Below are 23,701 nucleotides of genomic sequence, written 5' to 3'. Positions count from 1 at the left end.
CTTATTGTCTAACAGTAATCACTTAATTAACCCAAATATACATTTTAGATATAAAAATACAGCTGTTTTGGGACAGTCTGGAACTAGCCACTGTTTAACAAAAGGGGTCATTCCCTTGACGCGCTAAACACCACACGTTCGTTGCAGTGTGCACTACGTACAGCAGAGACGAGGGCAGTACCGTTTCCCTCCACGCCATGGAAGCCCACCTGACACCCATCTCCCAAGGGCAGGTGAAAGAACGCAGGTGCCACCGACCCCCAGCCTGGCCTGGCCCGGCCCGGCCCGTCCCTCCGCGACGCCCGGCTCTCCCACGCACCGCGGCCCGCACCTCAAGCGCCATAGCACCCGCCTCTCCCTGTCAAAGGCGACACGGAGAGCAGGCACTTCCACGCCGTTTGGGGGAAAGCATTAATTCGGCCAGTTAATTCCGCTGCCCCAGCGGTGGCGGAGGGGTACGTGCGCGTTGCCATGGGTGCCGGAGGAGCACCCTGAAAGTTGCGGGAGAGGGGCGGGGAGAAAGGGCCGGGCTGGGCGCTGTGGGGAACGGCTGCCCCCCGGGGTTGAGCGCCCGCTCGGCGCCGAGCTGAGTACCTCGGGGCTAGTTTCTGCCGCCGCGGCGGCTGCTGTTACGCCCACCAGCGGCTGGCAGCGGGAGGGAGGAGGGAAAGGGATAAACTTCATACTTGGCCGGGCGGGCAGGGAGCCGCATGGATGCCGCCGTCCCTCGGCGCTGACTGTCAGCCGGCGGCAACAGGAGTGCGGGGCTCCGCCGCGCCGTTTCCTCCGCCGCCGGCCATGGCGCGCGTGGGGTGCAGGGCTCAGCCCGGCCCTTGAGAGCGACGCCTCGCCCTCCCCCCGCTCGGCTGTGGCGCCCGCGGCCCCCCCGCTCCCCCGCCCGCCGCCACCTGCCTCTGCTTCACTGCTGCCGACCTGAGGCGTCGGGCACCGGCTTCTCCCCGCGCTGCAGCCCGCCCGAGATGGAGCCGCCAGCGCGAAGCCGCCGGGAGTGATTCCCGCTCCGCGACCGACCTGCTGGCCGCCCCCTCGGCGCCCGCGCTTGCTCCCATGGAGCTGGACGAGGCGCCGCTCGCCCCCAAGAAGACCATGCTGCTCATGCTGAGGAAAGTTCGCAAGAGGCGGGAGATGTTGCTGCAGCAGCTGGGCTTCATCTGCGCCATCCTCTTCTTCGCCTGGTGCATGTCCAGCCTGCTCTCTAGATTGGGTGAGTGGCTGTGGCGGCGGGAGCAGCGGACCCGGCGGGGTCCTGGGGGCATGGCGGGCACAGGCGGCCGCGGCTTCTCCCACTCCGCGTTTCTCAGTGGAAATAGCGCCGTGGTGGGGCGGGCGAGGCCGGGGAGCAGCGCGGGTTCCTCAGGAGAGACCCCCGTGCCGGGCAGGTGCGTGGCCGCGGTCCCGGCGACAAGAGGCAGCGCCTGGTGGCCGGGAGCTACCGCGCCCCGAGCCCCCCGTGACGCTCGGGGGGGCTTCGGGGCTGGAAGCTGAGGGGCATCGCGGGGCAGCCGAGTCTGGGAGCGGCCCTCAAGTAGTTTCACCGCTGTGTCGGAACTGGATCCTCTCCAGCCGCTTGTGGTCCCCTCTGCAACTTCAAGCCACCTTTCATTTTCATTTTAGGTTGTAAACCTTCGTCAGCTACAACTGCCTCTTTTCACCATCTTTTCCCTCTAACGCCTCTTCCCTCCTCCCCAAATTACAGTGTGAATTTGACAGAAAATCAGGTATTTTTAGGCAAGGAACAGTGCTAATCTTACGTTTTATAGGGAAAGTCTGTTGCATCCTTTGTGCAAATGCCTTGTTGGTAAACTGATGCATTTATAATTGACTAAATCACTACGAGTCTTTTATTGTTGTTATTGTTTTTCCTGCCTCCTCTCGCAATTTGGGCTCAAAGTGTGCAGCTTGAGGCCCTCTTCCTGCATCCGTCAAATACAGAGTCTAAGGTTGCTGGGACAGCACATGGATGGGTCTCTAGGTAGGGCTGCCAGCAGTCCTTGAGGGTTTGAGAACAAAGTCGAACTAAGCCCAGATCCTATGTCCACATTTAATGTAAAAAAAAAAAAATCAACATTTTTAGCAGAATTAGGATAGGTCATCTGCTTAAAATAGAGCTGAGGTTAAAATGTGTGCTTTAGGGAAGAAAAATCTGATGGAACTAATCATACTTTCTCATGCTGTTGTGCTCAAATTATTGCCTGGGTTGTTTGAGTTATATCTAGGATGGCAACAAGCCATCCATATAAGAACTCAGTGTGTTAGACCATATTAGCATATTGCTCATCTTAGAACTTTTTAATTGTGGTTTTATAGTATACTGTTGCTTTCTTTATTTAGAACTGTTTGTCATGCCTGTGCCTCTTTTATTTTTTTTCCTTCTTCTTGCACAAGCTATTTATTTTCATAGACTTACTGTTTCTTGAAATCAAGCACTTGGGGCATGATTATATTTATGTAGTTTGAAGGGGTTTGGTTTTGTTGGGTTTTTTTTTGGTAGTAGATAACAGTTTTCCAGAACTTCTCTAGGTTTACATGAAAAATGTCATGACTAATGAAAGTTTTTAATCTTCTGGGTTATCAGCTAAATCCCTCATAACCTAATTTCTGATGGTATGCTGCATCAGGTAGTTTGGGGCTTTTTTTCAGCTGGCTAATTTACAGTATATTGTATCCATAAACACTGACCATCTGTTCTCTCTGTTTCTGATAATTGTGGCTTGGAATATTTTAGCAAATACTCCAGTCAGGCTAACTTCCAAGCTAGATTTTTTTTTTTTTTTTTTTTTAAGAGTCACTCTTAGCATAAGCATTGAATATAAACGTTAAGATCAGCTGTGGAAGAATTTTTGTTACTACAATATGTTCATTTGAAATGGATAAGGTTGAGTTGGAAGTGATTTAATTAAGAGGTTCTATTCTTCCTTTGATTATTATAATTGCATACCCTGCATTATTACAAGTGCTTCTTCTGTACTCGATTCCTCAAGTTCCACTGAGAATGCTTCTGGAATACAAGTTAAGGCAAAAGCTCCACTGACTACCAAAGAAGTTTGTATTAAGACTTGAGGGGGTTTATTTTCAGTTTTCTTTGACAAGTTATGCAGAGATATTATCAAGTATACCCAACATGGGAAAGATCAGCCCCTAGAACTCAGAATAAACCCAAATATATCTGGAACAGGTCCATCTTCATTTTTATTTTTTGAGAAATCAGCAATGTAATTTAATATGTGCAAGTGCGGATGACTAAATGGAAGTGTGACTGTTGCTTATGTCAGCATAGCTGGACTGGTTTAATCTATAGGAACTGCTACGTGTTGACTGTCACAGGTGCAGGTTTCAGCATTTTCTTGCTCCAGAGTGTGTTCCTGTTGTGGGTCACAGCCAAGTATTCTGATAACCAGAACATGATAACAGCTCTGATACTGCACCTGCATAGCTAGTTTCACCCTTTGGAGCTAGGAGCACCTAGCGTACGTGTGTTAGCATTTGCCCCGGTCGCACTTTGATGTTGCTGCACTAATATATGGATGCTCTGCCCTTCCTGGTGGGAGCATATAGTCCAGTTAAGATGGTGCAGGAAAAAATTAGTGACAGTGGGCATAACCTCTTTCTGTTTAATGTAGGCCGAGAATCAACTACTGCAGACAGACGCGTTTTGTCAGAAATATGGAGGAATAGAAGGTTGATGGCATCTCCTAATGGAACACATGAAGAAAAGAACTGTACAGAACCAGGTAAGACAGGAAGACTTTGTAATGTCATATAAGCTCTTGAAATGTATTGTGTAGTACTGCCATGACCCAGCTGCAGAGATCTGTTAGGGTAAACATGAAAGTATAGAATTTTAAAAAAGGCAGGACTGTTCTGTGTAGAACTAAGATTTATTGTGCTATATAATGCCATGACTTTATCAAAGGTAAAAATTAACGTATGGATACAAGAATGTTTTGGGGTCAATGAGACTTGTGCTGACAATTTGATTTTTCTAATTTTGTTTCTTTTGCAAGAAAGATGTTTATTGCTGTTTATATTGCACTGGTAATAAGAGATGTACTCTCCTTGAAACTGCATAGCTAAACATGCAGTGTTTGAGATACCATCTGAGCACAGTAATTTGTGTTCATTACCATTATACATTTAAGCATATTTTGCTAGTTTAATGATAAACTATGTATTGAGAGTAGAAATTTATATTGTGTGGAGGGGGAATGATGAGGTAAGTAATATGTAAACATTGGAATCCATTTTACTTCAGGATATCTATCCTGGCCAGGCAATAGCGATTGAGGGCAGGGATAGATGCCGCATTTTAATATCAGTGTTAGTCCATAATGCTTTCATCTTCCCATCTGTCTTTCCAGTGTGTATTTGCTCTCTCTTCATGCCTCTCTGTGGTTTACGGTGTGTGGGAGATGAGACGCTTTGCCAGTGGGACTAGCCAAATAATTTAAAGTGCAGATAATTTTTATTTTTATTTTTTTAAATGTGACTTTTTGATCAACTTTGGATGACAGCAGAGTCTGTGCCACCTTGCAAACAATGAAGGCATGAGCTCTGGGATACTGTCAGCCCCAGGCACTAGAAGAGTTTAGAGCAGTACACCCCCCTCCGATATGTGTTGTGTAGACTGAGGATCACTAGTGTGCTTAAGCGTTTCCTGATTAATAGTCAGAAAAAACTATTCTTTCCCACTCCTCTTTCACCGTTCTCCACGTACGTGGAGAATATATGATTGGATGCATCAGTGTGATCATTCTGAACACATACTTTGCAGCAAAAGCCAACAAAGGCCACAGAATTGTAGAAGCTTCATCAGAAATATGCCTATCAAAGTTCTTGATAGGGATTTCCATTTAGGATGAATGAGAACTTTTTAGTAATTATTTGATAAAGCTGCCAAGGGAAAATATATGCTTATGTGTAAACTGGATACCAGGAACAGTGCTAACTTCTCCAGATGTTTAGAACAAATATCTCGCCTCCCTCTATTCCTATAGAATTGTAAGAATAATTGAAGAACAGTTGAAAATCCAGTTGGCTCATTTTGGTATGTGTTTTGAAATTCAGGTTGTTGTGCAGTTTTGTCTGTAACCATGAGCAGTGGACATGAATAGCCCAAATATGCCTCAGGATGCTGAGGTCTTAAGAAAAACATGAGACTTGCATTAAATTAATGATGCCTGTTCACGGTGTTGGAATTACCCTTTGTTTTTAAGGGTGTTTCTTCTGTTAGAACACAATTTTATAAATCAAATATTCCACAGGATGCAATTGTAACATTTTTTAGTAACTTCCTGTTATTCTACAGTTATGTACAGCTTATCTATGTGTATCTTGTGCAGCTGAAGGAGTGACTTAGATGCTACAAGATTGGCTAGATGTAAGATAGCTGCAACTAAAGGGAACATCTGAAATGTCTGAAATTGATGTTTATTGAACAGGAATGGGTCTGTGAGAACCCATGATTGTTACTGCTCAGTAACAACTTCTGTAGATTTGGGGGTTTTTTTGGGTGAGGGTCAGTTTGCTTCCCAAACCAATTATCTGGTAGTGAGAGATTGAGATTTACCCTGTAATGACCTAAAAACTATCAAAAAGAATCAAGTAGCATAGTTCATCTCTATGGGAATATGGCTTGTGTAACCCCATGACTGCATCTGGAGAAAGTAGTCCCAGCAAAGGTCAAGAGACTTGATAAAGACAGCATAGAAAATTGGTGAGTGTGGATTTTCAGTTGGAAAGCTTTCAGTCATGCGCTTATCCCAGTGTACTGAAAACCTCAGGAATGTGCTGTCAAGCACTTTAAATGGCTGGATTATTTCTGGTCTTTCTTTTAAATCCTAAGAACAGATAGTTAATATGTATAGATGTTGTATGAATACAGTGGTCTTTGTAGGTGCCTTTGAGACGTATTAATTCTTGTCTATGTAATTCAGTATCTTCCTTAAGCACTAGGGGCCCTGCAAATGCATGGGTGTGTATGTAGTATATAGCAGTTTTCTTATGTTATGTGGATGTTTTCCCATCTATGTTTAGGATACAAGAACTTCTGAGTACCTTGGGAAATGCAAGTTCTTACTGAGAGCCTATTAATCCTTTCTGTCATTGCAGTGCTATTGCTGTGCTCACTCTTTATTAGCTTCCCACACAAGTCTGCAGCTTTACTTCCCTTTTCCCAAAGGCTTTCACCAAAGTTAATTTACCACTTCACCTCCTTCTTCCTACTTACATGCAAATAAAAAAATATCCCCAGTTGTCAGGAACTGCAGCTACAGAAGTTTGCAAAACCATGAGATCCTTGCAGTTCATGACAGTGGTAAGAAAGGCTTACTGTTGGTCATATATTTTGGGGAAAAAAATTCCGTAAGCTTCTAGAAATAATGTTAAAAGCTTGTGGAAGCTCTATGTACTAGAAGCTCACGTAGCCTATACTGTCCGAGATTCTCATTTACAGAATAGATCATTTTGTATTGTGTTCTTCGGGAAACATTATTAATGCTTCCGGGGCCATTGTATCAGAACAGAAAAAGCTTTGAAGACTTGGCCATGCCGCTTTAAAAAAGAACCCTGAGGCTCTGACAAAGGAAAGGAATATATATATGTGTGGGGGGGGTATATGTTTGTGTGTGTATAAAAAAACTAGGGGAAAAAAGGTTTTCTACACTTGGAGGTTAGAGTGACTGATTTTCATGAATATCTTAAGAGGTGCTACATGTTTTTTTTGATAGCAACTATTCTGCAGTCCTAAGGAGTTATAGTTTCTATCTATCTCATAACAGCAGCAAAGGAACTGTAGGTCAGCTGCAGGAGGTGGTAGAACATTTGTGAGCATCAAGTCAACCTCAGTTCTAGCCTGGACTAAGACAAAATCCTCACCAAGTTAACATGTTGTGTAGCATTTTTCTGTTAAAGATCCTTCCTGGCGTGAAACTTCCCCTTTGTTGGAAGCTCCCCTGCCATGAAAAGATATGCCTTTATATTGTTCTTGAGCCAGGCTGGAGGACTTACAGGTTGTATGTAGGAGACTCTGGACTTCAAAAATTTTATGACATCCTGGGATTTATGAATCATGAATCTTCTTCTTTTGGACCGAGTATTTCTCTGGATGGCTGCTGTGGATGTCCCTCTGAGGAAAACCAGACTACTTTTTCTTTGTGGGTCTGATACTTTTCCTGGGTTAAATTCTGTGGGAGGAGAGGTTGATCTGCCCCTCACTTAAAGCAGAGCAGTCGGAAAGGGAGAGTAGCTGTCTCTAGCTAACATATCTCATTAGTTTGCAACCAATTTTTTTGCCTTATCCAAGCTCTCACTTCCATCTGCCACCAGCTCACTAGCTTGCAGTGCCATCTGCCCAGCAAGTCTGATTTATAGCTTCTCTGCTCCAATGGCTCGCCTCTTGTTTCAAAATGTTCCCATGACTCCATGTCCTCCTGACTAACATTTCCAGAGCAATTACAAGCTAGGGTGACTGGGTGGTGCGATGTTCCTAACCATGTGATTCTGGGTTGTGTTAGGCTGTTAAAGCAACTGATCTGGAATCTTTTCTGTTGTGAATATTGTGAAGTAATCCCTATATGCAGTGCAGAGAATATTTAAACTACTTGCTGTGAATTAGAAGTATATTGGAATATATTTCTGTTAATCCTCTGACACTAGTCATTGACCTGCCCTGAGACTGAAGGAGTTGGTGGAGTTTTCTGTCCACTGGTTTGTCAACCATGGATAGTTTATAAGCTACATTGATTTTTAAATAGCTTTAAATTTGTTTCAAGTATACTTTTCCCATTGTTATTGGTGGATAAGGATCTATTGTGGGTTGGGGAAAGGGCAGTGGTTAGCATTTGTTTCTGAGCCATGCTGCCTTTTCACTTTAGAATTAAAAGGTACATTGTAGCAATACTTTGTTTTGCAGTGAGAGAAAAAAACATCCCTCCTCTATGGTGAAATAAAGTGTGTTTCCCAGCAGCATGTGTATAACTGAGTTCGGAGTCAGGATCAGAAGTCATTAAATTTGTGTATATTTTAAACTGTTAGTTATAACCAAGGGGACTCAATGTAGGATGTGATGCATTGTAGAGAAACTGCAAAAGTCTTGGACAGTTTTGTTAACATACCATGGAGAGCACAAAAGCCCGTTACTTTTCCTACAAAAATCGATGATGGTGTTCTCGCTGACTAAGGAAATCAGGACTAACTCTTTGAAGTAATTTTTCAAAAGGATAGAAAAAGCTATTTCTTGTATGTTTGTACAAGAGCTATAGGAATCCTATACTATAGGAAGCATTGATTTCCCTCAGTGTTATTTAACAAATGCAGTGCTTGGTTAAATGCTTCTTTCTCAGTATATTGCATTGATGTATCCTTTTTTTTTTTTTCCTTAATCCTTATAGACACCTCAATATAATAGATCATAAACTTTGTGTAATAAATGTTAAACATACTTCTGTTGCTGGTGTAATGTCATTTTGTGCTGATGTAAATCCTCTTTAAACAGTGTGATCCTATGTATTTTTTCTAAACAGTGTGCTCATGAGATCAAACTTCAGTTTTGTAGCAGGGATAAATGCTCTAGACCCCCACTTTTAAGAAAGTGGTATTAATAATTTTATTACTGTTGCCGTTTGTTTTAGGAACAGTCTAAATTTCTGAGCTCAGTGTGACCTGCAGGTTCTCTTTCTATGCACTTGTACAGCACCTAGCACAGAAAGACCATGGTCTTATTGAGGTACTACAGACAATAAGTGTATTATTTTCAAATACTCCTCACTAGACTTTTAGTTAGATTTGCTCTTTGCCTTGATGTGCAACTGTTGCAGTATGATTTACTTATTGATAGTGTGTATATTTTGATTTAAAATGTTTCTTTACTCCAATGTCTTATTCCCTCAAAGATTAGGGAATTTACCAGCCTTAAATATCCTATTCTTGTGTTGGCCTAAAAGGAAATGAAAAAGAGGAAAGGTTTAAGAAACAACTTTCCAGTTGTTTTAATATGTAGGTGCAGTGTCCAGTGAGAGGGCACGTTTTTGTATATGCACAGATACATCTATTTATTTAATAGAAAGACTTATTAACCAACTAGCCTGTACCTTATTTCCACAGCCACTTGTCATGTGCTTGTGGGGTTTTATCTGTTTTGGGTGGTTGTTCCAAAACAATGTGTGTTTTGTATCCCTGTGTCCCCCCCCAGCACTGGTGTCTCTGGACTTGCTCTTGTCTTACCTGTAGATGCTGCTGAATGGTAAACTTTATTGATTGTGATCTCACTTGGATGGTTTCTGTTTCCAGGGAGAGACAGACGTGTGACACTTTGAAACCACTTCTAGTGGACTAGTTGAGGGCAAATGGCAAACTTTTAATGGCAAGCGTTACTTGCGTGACTCCCAAGGTCTCCTAAACAGAATTTTCACCTATATTTAGCTTGAACTTCTGGCACTCTTTGCCTGGCTTATTGATGTGGGTATTAAAAGAGTTGGCAGATGGATGTCATTGAAGATAACTGGGAAATGTGGGGTGGTTTTTTTGGGGCGGGGGGGGTGATTTTTTTTTTCTTTCTTTTTTTTTTTTTTTTATAACCCGTTTAGGAAATGTGCTTTGTCTGAAGCTAGAATTTAAAAAATAACCAACCTTCTCTCTGAGCTGTTCACTTTCTAGCAGCATATGAATGCTGGCATCCAAAACAGCAGACAGAAGTGAGACAAACGTCTCTCTCTGCTTAGGCTCAACATGCCAGTGTCATCCCCTGGAGAACTGAGAACAGAAAACAAACTCCAGGGTAATTTATCTGTTTCCTCAGCTCTGGATACCAAGTTTGCAGGAAGTAGTTTAACGCACAGTAAATAAGTGCCTGACTAAAATGTGATTTAGAGATGTAGTCAACAGGGCAAAGGAAACAAAAATCCCATTTAATATATTACTGTATAATTTTAAACCTAACAAAATGTTGCTTGATGTAATCTGTATTTCATATGACTCAAATTTATTTACAGTCTGTTTTGGTTGAAGCTTCCAGTTGAAGCACACAGTGGATAAGGACTTTCACAAGCCAAGTCTTTGCTGTGAAACCAAGAAGCAGGCTTGAAACAATAATGAGAATTTCTAAGATGTAGCAGCCTCAGAACTGAATTTAGCATCTGTGGAAACAGGCAGTTACTTTCTCTGAATGGAGCAAAACACTCAGGTTGAGTGCTCTGGAGTGCTAGTTTCCCATATTAGCCCACCTCTAGTATTTAGATGCCCAATTGCCTATATTTCAAACCATATTACCTAAGCATTTCTCAAATGTTAATTTACTAACAGTACAACGTTTCTTTTTCTGTGACTGCAGACAAGTCAGGGAGACAGCAGCTGTGTGAATTAGTGACCTGAGGTCAAAAAGGAAATATGTGGTAGAGTCATAGAATCAACCAGGCTGGAAAAGACATTCAAAATCATCAAGTTCAACCATTACCCAGGTCTGCCAAGAACACCACTAAACCATATCACTGAGAGCCTCATCTGCACAGTTTTTGAACATTTCCAGGGATCATGATTCTATCACTTCCCTGGGCAGCCTGTTCCAATGCCTGATCACTGTCTCTGTGAAAAAATTTTTCCTAATATCCAATCTAAACCTCCCCTGGCACAACTTGAGGCCATTTCTTCTTGTCCTATTACTTGTTACTTGGGAAAAGTGACCAACCCCACCATATCACTACAACCTCCATTCAAGTAGTTGTAGAGAGCGATAAGGTCTCCCCTGAGCCTCCTCTTCTCTGGGCTAAACACCACCAGTTCTAAGAATCAAATCCAGATACTTGAGTCTTGACCTAGGCTCCTGCAAAGACAGTGTTTGACTAGAAGCTTATACTATGACTTTTCTGAGTTTCCATCCAACCTGAGTTTTCCTGTGATCTGGTATGGAAACTCAGTGAATTACATTTCACTTCAGACATACCTGAAATCCTGAATCAAAGATTTCAAAATCAAAGCTAATGAGACTTGGGCGTGCAGGTCTCCATGGTACTGCTGACTGTCTTGCCTTTAATGTGGGATGTGTGTATTTAGATCTGTTATTTACTAGTATGACCATACAGATAGAACTTTTTGTGTGGAAAGCTGCTCCATTTTCCACTCAGAAAATTGTGCTGTTGGTATAAAATGAAACTGCCATCCTTATCCATGCCAATTTCATTTTCACTCCTTGGTTTCTACTTTATTGTCTGTGATGTGTCAACATGTGCTGCAGTTGAGACAGAAAATGCTGCTGTCTTGCTTTGTATCATGAACAATTGTTATCACACCTCAGTACTGTTGTAGGAAGTGGGTTGAAAAGGTATTGTAAATCATTCTGTGAGCAATAATTCATACTTTTAGGGTTAGCCTAGGATAGAGTCTTTATGAGGTACTGGATTGTTCTAAAGATGTTAAAACACTGCATTCATTACTTTGTCTCTGTGCTGCCAGTATCTTGTCAGTCTATAACTTAGACCACCAACGTGGAGTATTTGGGCAAAAATGGACAAGCATGTAACTGGGCTGCAGGGAAGTAGATTGTGAAAAGCACCTGGAGCTAGAAAATGGCCACCAGAAGCTGCAAGAAGGATAGAGAAAACTTGGGTTTGGAATTGGGTGGTAGGAACACTTAGATTGTCTAGTCATGGAGCATGGAGTTGAAGGAGAGGTGAAAGTGACATAAAAATACGAGTAAAGGAAGGCTGAATTTGGATAATGAACCATGGGAGAATCCTGGGGATAGCAGAGTAAGGAGGCAGGCCCTGGGAAGTGATAGAGAAAGTGATAAAAGGTATGAAAATCAATATGTGGTGATAAGCTTGGTTTTAGTTGGGGAAAGAACCTAGAATGAAAAGCAAATGGAATCTCTAAAAAGGGCTTAAGTTAAAAAGGGGCTACATTTTAGCCTTGTCTTTGGCACATAAAATTGGAAGCATTGATAATTTATATCAAATTTTTAATTTATATTTTAGGGTTTTGGGGGTTTGTGGGGTTTTTGTGTGTTTTTTTTTTTTTTTAATGGTTTGGGTATGAACAGAGAACATTTTTAGAGCTTGTACTAATGGCACCATCTAAATATAAAGCAATTTAGAAAGCTTCACCAAAACCAGACCCTCCTGAGCTGCAACCCTGTCTCTGAATCTCAGTGTTAGAGGGTCAGAATGACTGATTTAAAAATACTCTCAGGCACCGTGTACAATTTCATTACAGTGAATTATTTTTAAACTTTGTTCTGCTAATATTTCTGGTAAGAACCCTTGTAATTGAATTATTTTTTCAGAAGTTACAGGATTTTATTATACATATCTATTATGTACTCATTAATGCCAGTGACATTTTGCAGTATAGATGTGGTTATCCACCTCTCAGGTAGAAAAACACTCCATGAACCTGCTGACAGTTAAACTGCATCACTCCTGTTCTACAGGAAGGCAAGACCTTCAGGCAGTAAACAGTGATGGTTTCCTTTAGTCTTTAAAGTTAACGGGTGTTAAAGACACTAAAGTAGAAAATGTAATAGCTTTAGAAACTGAGTCAAATTCCTGCTGGGACTCTACTGATAGGCTGAAGTATAGCAGAGCAGATATTTCAGGTAGAACACAGGCCACATATGTATGTGCTCATTCACTTGTTTCCTATTTTGAACATGAAATTAACAGTTTACTGTTAATGACAGGTGCTGCTTTTAACGATCTTGAGAATGACATTCTCTACCCATAGTGAGGAACACTGGCAAGTGTGTCTTCCTGCGAGCAGGAGGATAATTTAGACTCCACCTGCTTAGTTTCCATGCATATTTGCTTGTGACTATCCTCATAGATTGCCAGAACCTGGTGAATTATTTTTCTCCTGCATATGATGTACTCACTTTTTCAGTGGGCTGAGGGTAACATGACTGAATCTATTACATAGGGGTATTTAAACCTTTGAATAGCAAGATGTAAATATTCACAGATGGTAGGAAACGTTTAAACTTTGGGAATGGTTAAGTTAAAATGGATGAAATTTATGTTTAGAAACTTAAAGAGACTGAAATGAAGAAAATAGATTATTTCTACTCTGCCATCCTTGCCTCTCCCCCTCTGCCCCACCTTCCCGCTGACTGTGAATCAGCATGTGCTTTGAATTTTGTGAATTCCTAGCCCAAAAGATAGACTCTTCAAGAGAGAGGCATTTGTTCTTCAGGGCTTCTGCAAGCATATCTGCACCAGTGTACACTGCCTTAATTCCATTTGTCTACAGCCGTGGCAGTTTACAGTAGCTGAGGTTCTTTCTGCCTTACAGATTGACTGCTGGATGGTGAGGTGCTGTTTCTGGTTTAGCTCCTTGGTGAGAGTCTTCTCTTTAAATACTTTTCATGCCTTAGTAAAGGTTGCATTCTTTGTGTAATTATTTCACACTTCTTTAAAACCCTCCACAGGATCTTTGGCTACTCTTGTGTAAAATTGTAAGGCTTTTTTTACCTTCTTTAGCCTTTCACAAGCCTTCTTCTTCCCTGTTGCTGCTTGACTTTGCCTGCTTGCTTTACCTGCTCCAAAACTTTGAGATGAGTTTCCAGTGTCCATTTGCCTTTTCTTGTTGTGTTTATGTCACCCCTTGCAGATTCATATATGAAAGAAACCATCAGGAATATTATAATTACAATCTTTTTTGAATCTCACTTCATGAACCATGAGTATCATGGTGCTCTCAGGAGATTAGCCAGCCAGGATTGGCTAGACAGAAGAAGTCAAAGCTAGCATATTAATTAGTCCTCTTTCAGTCATGCATAGTAGCTAACTAAGAGGGGAGGAAGGAGGGTCCCTACAGAGCTATAGTGTTGTCTGTCCTTTTGTGAGATGCAGTGGCAATCCCTAAAAGTGCCTATTGGAAATGGACAAAGAAAAGGAAAAAGACTACTGAAGAAGGCAAAGAAACTTGCCGACAGCCTGAAGAGAGAGTCAGTAGCTAAGCTGCATTTTTCCTGCCCTTAATTATAAATTGCAGCCTTATTAAGTTTATAGAGGCTGCAACTGTTGCCACTACCATCATCACCTCTCTACTCTCCTTCCTGATCTTGACTCGACTCTCTTTTTGTGCCCCCTTTTTTTTTTTTTCCATGAGAGAAGTAACTCTTCACAATAAAGATAATTTTCCCCCCTCCTGTATGTTTTTACAAAGCCTAACAAGGGGTACCACGACTAGTTACTAGTATAAATGGGGCAAGGATATGCCCAGAACTGCTTCAGTATGCTGAATGCTTTTGATTTGCTGTGATACCTAAAGGTTGTCAAGGGAAGTAACCCGCTTGCCTCTAGGAAGTAAAGTGGTTACCACTTCCCAGCCTGTTACATGAGGCAGCTGAATTCTACGTTATACAGCAGTCGTTTCTTCTCCTCTGCATAGAGGGAGGAGGACTGATGGAGGAATCTTAGAACATACAGATCTTTCAATTGCTCCACAAGGGGGTGGGGAGATACCTGTCTGGCCAATCTATGGCCAGCTGCTATTCACAGAGAAATTGAAAAATTGTCACTAGGAAAACTACTGGCCTGTGCTGTGGTAATGGTTCTACCACCAGGGAATGGGTTTTGGGACCACTGTATAAAACACCAACACTCCGGATAAAATGAGCACCTCTTGTTGCTTGCAGTCGGAAAAAGGAGGAAAGAAAGTTCAGAGGTGTTTTGTGTGAGCAATCCTGTGCTTGTGCCTCAGAGGTTTTTTAATATTTGGGGTTTTTTTTTAGTTTGACTGGGGTACAAGATGGGGAGGGGAGGTTTTGTCTGGGCCATAACTGGCTTTTGAGTGCAGAACAAGTACTTGAGATTTGAAGTAACTCAATTATGTTTTTTAATTCTGCATGGGTTTACTGTAGTTATTTGGTTGTTCAGGATTTATTAGGAACAGCACCTGATGGGAGAGTTCTTAATTGGAAAGGCTATCTGGGATCATCTCCAGAACTGCTTTAATCTGTGGATATTCAGGGCAACTAAGTTTAGTAAGTACTACTTAGGTAATTAAAGGTTGGAGCTGGGCTGCTTTCTCTGCAAGACAACAGACTGGTAAAGGGAAGTTAGTCAACTTGGTTCAGTGTTATCTTATGCATAGCACAGAGTCTGGTCTCACCCAACTCAGTTTATTTTTCTAATGAGCTGTGGGGTTTTGACAGTAGAAATAGTATTAGTCTTCATGTAGTCCTGGAGGTACCAAAACTAACACAAATCGCTTATGCAGAAAAGAGTACTTGTAACTTTATGAAACAACTACAATATCCATTTTGCACTCTGGTCTCAAATTTGCTTTAAATGGAAAAAAAAAAAAGCAGACTGGCTAAAGAGTAAATAAGTCTCTGCTAAATAAGTACTTGTGAAATTCTCTTAACTCTTTCACCAGTTTGTACCCATACAAGTAAGTGCAAGACCAGTTTGCATATTTAAGAGAGACATTACACTAAAAAACTGACAGTTGCTGTGATCAGACCAGCACTTCAGGGTCTTTAAAAGTACTGTGTTTCTCTAAGCTCAGTAGCTTTCGAAATTGGTCAGTTTTGGTGGAATGCATGAAACTGTTTCAGGATCTTTCAAAATTTGATGTTTTCTCCCACATTCTAGCCCCTGCAGAATTGAATATTGTAACAAATGCAACTAGCATTACTATTCCTTTGGGAGGAGATTGCCAATGGGATGGGAATAGTGATGCATGTACTATATGCTGCTTAATGAATGAAATTACCATCTTAACTACTAGAATTCTTTCCTTCCATCTGGTAACTGATTCCAGATATTTCTGTCCTACCCTATTGCTGACTCCAGACTGGACTCTCAGAGTTGAGCACTGCTGTGAGGCTATGAGAAGGAGAAATACACCTCTGCTACGTTTTTGACAGACGCCCAACTATGGTCTGTGGATCAACTCTTCTCTTTCTCCAAAGGGTTTTCAGCTGTAGGAGGCAGCACATCTAATAACCTGTGGGAGAGATGAGGACCTCCTGTAGCTAAAGAGGAGGGTGGAAAATGGCTGTGGTAGACAACACTGATGGTGTGGCTGTGTGTGCTAAGGCACTTAGCCCTGTGACATCTAACTGTGCTCAGGCTGTAGTAGGGAGTGATATCTCGTGGTTCTGGACTGTCTACAGCCATGATCAGAAACTGACATCTTGATTGTTGTTATAAAAGATTATCATCTGTTTTGAATATAAAACTAAGTTCAGTCACTGTATGGAGAGAGTTTTTTGTTCATCGTGTTTGGAAGTTTTACAACAAAATCTTGCCTTTTTGTAAGTTACAATATGTTTGTTATTTCTTTTAATGACTATTTTGATGTAGTAGCTGAAGTTTGTGTTCAGTAGTTCTGTGCATTGATGTGAAATATACAGGGCAGCATATTATCCTTACACACTGACCTTTACTGCAAGAGACCCATATCCAGTGTTATAGCGTGGCATGGGGACTAGAAAATCTCCAGTTCTAGCACTGGCTGAAGCTGTGACTGCCCTTGTGATTTTCCTCTATATTCCTTCACTCCACAGAATTTTTTAATTTTTAGGGTTTTTTTCCCCAGGGAGCAAAAAATAAATTGAACACTATTGGGGAACCTAGATTCCTTTAACCGTTCTGTGCGTATTAGCCAGATAGATTGGATGCAGAACATTAAAAGCATCTTTATAATAGTAAGTCTTGTTTCTGAGTAGAGAATGGAGATGACTGCCTTTCCCAGTGGTAGATTTGCACCTACTTAGGTGCTATAGTATAAATTCTGATTTAGAGCGAGTGTAAATGTGGGGTAGCTTGTCAGTGAGGCACCTGTTTCTTATCCTCAGATTATTCATTGCATTGCTCCAATTACTTCTTTTTTCTCTGCAGAAATAACCTTTCCTCCTTTTCTGCTTGTAAAATCCATTTTTTAATATGGGAAAACCAAATGTATTGCTTGTTTTAAAATAGTGTATCAGATTAGGCATTTACAGAACTAAAAATTCAAAGTTTTACGGTCTCTGTGTTCCCAATGAATGCATATATATTCTGCTAGCAAATATATTTGTGTGTAAAGGCAACAACAGTGATTCTTTCACAAGGGTTTTTATGTAAATGGTGTAGCATATCCTTCAGTGACTTGCTATTTTAGTTGCACAGTGACTTTATACACTTAATCTTGGAGAGGCAACCTGGATTGTATTATTTAACAGCCATGGATAAAAGCCTCTTGCAATTATGAGATTAACCAGAGTTACACTACGTTTTGATTCTTTCTGAAGTCTGATACCTAAATGCATGTGTGCTCTGACTGGACGTGTGCTTGACTTGTTTTGCCTCCTTTTATTTTTTTTTTTTTTTTTAAGAGGAGAAGTCTTTTAGGTAAAAGATTGTTGAAGAATTTAAAAGGATTAAATTCCATAAACTCCATGGGTATTCCCTCAGATGCTGCTGTAAGTGCAAGGCAGCTTTACCAATACAAAATTACAACAAACAGGAATAGAAATTTAGCTTAACTGAGCTGTTTGGTATATGTTTTATGAGAAAATAATTCGGGTAATTTGATTCATTTTGAAACAAACTCTGGAATGGAGTGTGCGTTTTTTGTTTTTTTTTTTTTTTTTTTTAAAAACATTCACTCTCTGATATATGAAGATAGACACAAGTAATGTTGTAAGAGGTTGTGAGGTGAATACCTCTTGGTTATAAAAAATCTCTCAAATATGGTTTCGGTGTCATGTCCATCTCATCCCCCCACCAGATTACCAAAAGCTCTAGAGTATGATGCATCATTATATTCACTAGTTCTTGACTAAAACATTTAACTTTATGATGTAAAATAATTTTATGGGGGGAAATAATCTGTTAATTCAGATGCTTGAATATAGGACCAGGTTGGCTTTCATACATCAGCACTTCCATTTCTTGATGTTGTGTGACAGCTATTGATGTGATGCTAGAATTTAAACTTCAGAAAAAGCTGATTAGTTTAAACCTCCCACATAGCACTGAGGACAGGCTGGAGTGACAGCTGAAGTGACCCACACAAACATAGTTGCACTTCAGTATTACAGAAATATTCCCATCTCTCAACATTAGTCTAAATGTATGGCTGGATTAGAGGTTTACTTTTGGTGTTTGGGTTAATTGTTCATTTAATTGACATTCTTTTTGGTCTGCTTTCTGGAAACTGAGACTGTGGAATGGAGTTCTGTAGTTGAAGTACTAGCACATAAACGGCAGTCCCTGGAGGGACATTTTTGACTCGGGACAAAGCTGTCTAGAACTGGAAGTCACAATATCACATACTACAGTGCATTCACTTCACTCTGAAGAGCAGACTTTTAAGTATACTCACAGTGGATCTAATTCATGATTTCACTTTGTTCGCTCAAGCAAACACTTTGATTTTTTACAGGTTTTATGCACTTTAAAATTAAACATGTAATTAACCTGAAGTTGTTGACCCGCTCTTGAATGGAGACATTTCCAATGCCTTGAGAATCCATCAGGAAGGATCATGCATATTTCAGTATGTGTTCAGGCAAAATGAGGATTTAGACTTGTGCAGAAAAAAAACAAATTTGTTTTTGTTGTTAGTTGGTTGGGTGGGTTTTTGCATGTTCATGGGTTTTTTTGTGGATTGCTTTTTTTTTCCCCCCTTTTTTCAAAGGAATATTTTAGTATTGTGGCCCTACTGGCCCTTCCAAAGCCACAGCTTACGTAAGTAGGACTCCTCAATACATAGCAAATGCATCATTGGACTGCTTCACCTAGTAGGAGCTAAGATCTTGCTATTATTACCTGCAGATGTTACCTGTATGGATGTTCTCTGATTTACACCAGGGATGATAACAAGCTTAAGAAGCACTGCTGCTTAAAGTGGGTAATGGAGTTCTTTTATGTCTTTGTTATATTTACATGATCTGTAAAGCTAGTGTGTGAGCTGACCATCTAATGACCTTTAAAAATGCAGCCTTTGGAGAGATGAAGAGGGATTTGTTGGTTGACAGATTTGTGCTAGCAGGCTCCAGGTTATTTACAGAAGTCTGGAATTTTGTGCTCTTGGATTTAAAGAATACTGTGTAATGCAGATCAAAGCAAAGTATTAAAATCTTAATTCCACTGAGAGAAATATCCTTTATTTTGGTATTTTCAGAGACATTATTCTTAATTTGTGTTACTAATGCACCTTATAAAAGAGAAAGAATTTAAAGTTTTCTCTTAATTCATTTTCCTTTCACAGCAAGCAGCATGACTATGTCGCAGTCTGTGAAGCTTATTCATAATTTTAACCAGTAAAACTTATGATATTAAATCATACAGAATCACAGTTGCTGTCAGGTGTTTGTATTTCCTTCACTGATTACATACTGAAAATACTGATATGCTCAATTTTGTTGTTAAAGTACTGAAATATCCCTGTGTCATCAAAATTATTAAAAAGCTTATAGACAAGTAGGAAGAAGGAGGGGAGCCAAGGGAAAGGACATTTTATTGTTGCTGTTCAAGAGGAGTGTTTAAATCAGTACTGATGGAAGATGATAAACTGTGTTTCTGTGGACTTTCACAACCAATTTAAAATTCATGGGTTATACATCTGAAAAAGATCACAGTGAAACTAATCTGCCTGGTGGAAGGCAAAGTAGCCATTGCTTGAGTGTTTCCTTCTTGGAGAGGAAGAATGATGAAAATTAATTACTTCCAGGCAATCTTCTTGTGCTGTCTTTTGCATAAAAGTACCTTGAATCATGGTAGGTGACTTTGGGTGGTAAACCAGAAACTGTAAATTGCTACTCTTGAGGCTGTTGTCCTTAACCTGTGGCAGAGCAGCAGACAATGTTAGCATGTGTTGTGTCCTCCTTAAAAATTAATTTCTTTACCTGTGTGTAATAGCTCAGGTAGGATTGGGTAAGTTGCCCTCACTACAGAGTCTTTCATACTGAACACAAGGAGCTGCTGAGGTAAGGAACAAGTGAAGCAGCAAAGAGCAAAAGTTGCTGACTGTAGGAGAAAATTCATGTTCAGAAGTTAGCAGTTCTTGTGGAGCAGGTTGGGAACTGTGGAGATGTTTTGCCTTGCTAGCATCGTTAATTTTGGACTGACCTATTAGTAAATGTGCAAAGATGCAGAACTGTTATGCTATATGAATCAACTTCTGGTCTGTAATTGAGATAGTTATAAATGGTATCTTTTTAGGTACTCTCTTGCATGAGTGATGAGAGAGATGTGAGAGTGCTAGTCTGGAAACTGAAGAATTTAGGTTTAATTTCTTTTAATGAAAATGGCCACAGTCACTGTGGCTTGTGCTGAACTCATTCTTTCTGAGATGTGTAAGAAGGACTTTGAGCATACCTAATTGATCTAGGCTGTCATGGGGCTTTGCCAAATTTTATGCTAGTTTGCCCTGCTACTAGAGAGCAGTGTTGCTCTGATAAAAGCTAGTTGCCTCTTAGATTGCTCTGAGCAGGTAAAATTGCCTAGGGAACTTGCCAGATAAACAGGGAGGTGCTGAATTCCTACTTCCTCCAGGGATAGCTAACCACTAGTGCAGACATTCTGGATCATTTCTTTAGACTTATTTCCTCAAGCGCTGCATTAGTACTGTTGTAGCTCAAAATTTGGTGGTTCTGATCAAATCCTCCATGTTTCAAGCCTCATTTATGGAGTTTGACTGAAAACACTTCTGTCTCACAGAAGTACAATGAAGTTGCCTGCATTAGACTGAGATGCTATGTTACAGTAATGGAAGCTGGAGAATACTACAAAAACAGTCATAACCATACTCAATGCTAGGCAGTTATATATACCCAAGATACACTTAGATTGTTTCTCAAATTGAATATTATGTTTGAAATAACTCCTTCCTGAAAATATTTAATGACAAAATTACAGACCTTTCAAATGACGTACCAAATCTTCTGCTGTAGCTATTATATCTGCAAATGTAAAATAATACCTATTCAAAAACAGTGATGTCAGTGGGTGTTTTGTGGGGTTTTTTTGTTTTTAACTGTCGAATATTTGGCTCTTTAAACAGTAGTGAGCACTTAACATTAAAAGTTTTTCTCCCTGTAATGCATGTCATGTTGATTGTTGATGATAAGAGTAAATTCCATGTGACATTAGCCATTTAAAATTCAGACTGTTAGTCATGTAGACAGTGTTTATCGTTAATGGAGACAGGCATCCCAAATACCTTGCAAGCTGAATTTGGTTTATCTTACTTTTCTGTTCTAAGCCAAGCATCCTTCATATTCAGTGTTAAATGAGAGGGGTTTGATCTCCAAAGTCACATTTCTAAGTATATTTTGGTAAAGGCCCAGCTAAGATGGTAGGAAGATTACCAACTTCTTTGTGAATTTGCTGGTATTTGTTTCTTAATTTGCTTGTATTTGCTTTGTATTTCTTTACATTTGGACTGTGACTTTTCATTTTGCTTTGCTTTGTCTTGGGATTTTGTGAATTGCTTTCATTAAGAGACTTGTCTGTGACAAATATGATTTTGGAAGAACTTGTGTACATGTGACTTTGAAGGACATTTAGTTGTCTCACTTGTGGTGCGGCAGGCATTACTGCTCTGTCTCACAGTACAAGTAACAAGAGGCATGTAGTGTAACTGGACCTTTCCACTGTTTATTTCTTATTGATTACGTATAGTAGAGGAAGTTTAGAAAGTAAAAATCAGGATATTGTGCTTACTGTCACCATCTACATACAGAGAATGTGATTTCAAAATGCCAGCTGATTCTCTTTCCCAGGGTCTGGCTCTCATATTGGATGCTAGGAGCATTATAGGACTTACGTCCTTTCCTTGCTCTTCTGGGACTCACAATTTACACCCTAAATGTTAATACAGAGTGCTTCAAATCTACTTTTCCCACCACGCAGGCATTGCTGATTTGCTCCTCAAATGCTGTTCACTGCCATATTTGTTACATATATTCCTTCAGTCAGGCAGGCCGGCACCACTGCTGTTGTCACTTCCCGAGGCAGCCTGCTCAGTGCTCTTAGCTTGTGACTGAAACCTGTGCTGAAGGATTCACTTCTTCAGAAGCACAAGTCTACAGAAGCCAAGGCTGTTCCTCATGCACTGCATCATACATCATCTTACTGGCTGTTATCTTCTACAGTATACCTTTGAGCACTGTCTTTTTGATTTCTTTATTCCTCATGCGCATACACGTAATCTGTCATTAGCAGCATTGTGTACCTTGTTCATTCTGTATATTTCTAAATCCAGTATTTAAACAATTCCCAGTCTTTATATCTTCTCTATGTTCTTACTAACTCCTTTGTGGAATGTCATTAAAATGTGGATGGACATGTCTCACTGCTTATTGATCTCTCTTGCAAAGTATGTTAACAGTATGTTGAATAGCTGAGGTAGTAATTAGATTTCATAATTTGGGGGTATGCATAGCAATGCTAATTCCATCCAAAGAGCACAAACAGTAATAAAGTGGGCGCACTTATTGTAGTGTGGATCTCTTTTTAACTAGAGGAGTTGAACTGAGAGAGTGTATTTCATGGAGATCGCGAAGAAATTGGGCCATCGCAAGAGACTTAACGTGGTGCCGTTTGTGCCTCTCCTTCTGCGCTTACAGCTCCCCCTCGTGTTCACTTATTTATCTTACCCCTTTTTTGGGGAACATCCATACCGTCCCGGTTCCGTGTATGAATACCGGCATGGTTCCATCTGTTCAGTAATATATATGTTCTGATTGAGTGTATTTCACTGGAAAACAAATTATATTATTTTCTGTAAGTAGGTATGCATGTTTGCTGAAACATGAAAGCTAAGATATTTTGTTCCCTTTCTTTTTTCTCCTATCATGTTGTGAGTTCTCCCATCTTTGTGGAAAGCAAGTCCACCTCATATCAGTCAGATGGATGCAGTGTAGCACAGGAAATAGAAATTAGGCTGACCAGCTCAACTCATAAAAATAAAAGGAAATATACAGTGTGTGTGTAGACATACTCAAGAAGTGCTCATAGCCATGTTCCTCTGCTGTAGCAGAGCATTTCCATTATATCCTGTCACCTTTGGAACACCAACCTGTCATTTTCAGGTACTCGGTGGTCAGCATTGTTTTATGATTCTGAACACTTGTATGTAAATTGTATGTCCTGGAGCACTTAATTAATACAGATTTCTTTAGGGAAGAAATCTGAATTTTAAACCCTGAGAGACAAGACTGCAAGAGCAAGTCATATTACTCTGACATAACTATCTAAAAAACCTGAGGACTAAGATAGCCGACTGAAAGATCCTGTGATGTATGTCATATGGCTGCTATCCCTGACGTGTGCATGTGTGCTGAGTGACTGAAGTAGAGCAGAATACGTGGTTGCATTTTGTCAAGTCAACATTTTGTTAATGTTTCCAGTATTTGAATGTGCTAGTGAGTAATTAAGGTAATCTCAAGTGAGTAATAATAAAACCTGGATAGTATGCCATATCCTACTCTGGTTTTGTTTACTCTAGATATTAACGTAAAATTGCTCCCAAGTACAATGTTTAGAAGGTTGTATTTTTTTTTTTCACTAAGATGTTTTTTCCTGTCCTCCTGCTCTACTAAGGCAGGCTGCCTTAGTAACCATAAGTCCAACAGCATGAGCTTCCAAGTGACATATTACTATTAATATATTTTTGCAACCTCATTAAATGATCTAAAATAGTGTAATTATATAATTCTACATCTGTGGATGTTTCAAGGAAATATTTTTAAATC

The 23,701-nt window shown here is 40.4% G+C and overlaps 1 protein-coding gene across 4 annotated transcripts in view; it reads left to right on the top strand.

Annotated features, from left to right (window-relative positions):
- Nucleotides 1-538: 538 nt before the first annotated feature.
- The window catches only part of SLC24A4 (solute carrier family 24 member 4), a 90,680-nt gene continuing 67,517 nt past the window's right edge, over nt 539-23,701 (top strand). For all 4 annotated transcript variants that reach the window (XM_065685645.1, XM_065685646.1, XM_065685644.1 and 1 more), the window contains exons 1-2: nt 539-1,225; nt 3,642-3,752. In XM_065685645.1, coding sequence (XP_065541717.1) covers nt 1,069-1,225; nt 3,642-3,752 — 268 coding nt within the window. In that variant the 5' untranslated portion in view covers nt 539-1,068. The remainder of the gene's footprint in view (nt 1,226-3,641; nt 3,753-23,701) is intronic.

Source organism: Lathamus discolor, chromosome 6, assembly GCF_037157495.1.
Source record: "Lathamus discolor isolate bLatDis1 chromosome 6, bLatDis1.hap1, whole genome shotgun sequence".
Lineage (NCBI taxonomy): Eukaryota > Metazoa > Chordata > Aves > Psittaciformes > Psittacidae > Lathamus > Lathamus discolor.
The sequence above is the reverse complement of the archived record's forward strand: the minus strand, read 5'-3'. Positions and strand labels throughout refer to the sequence as shown.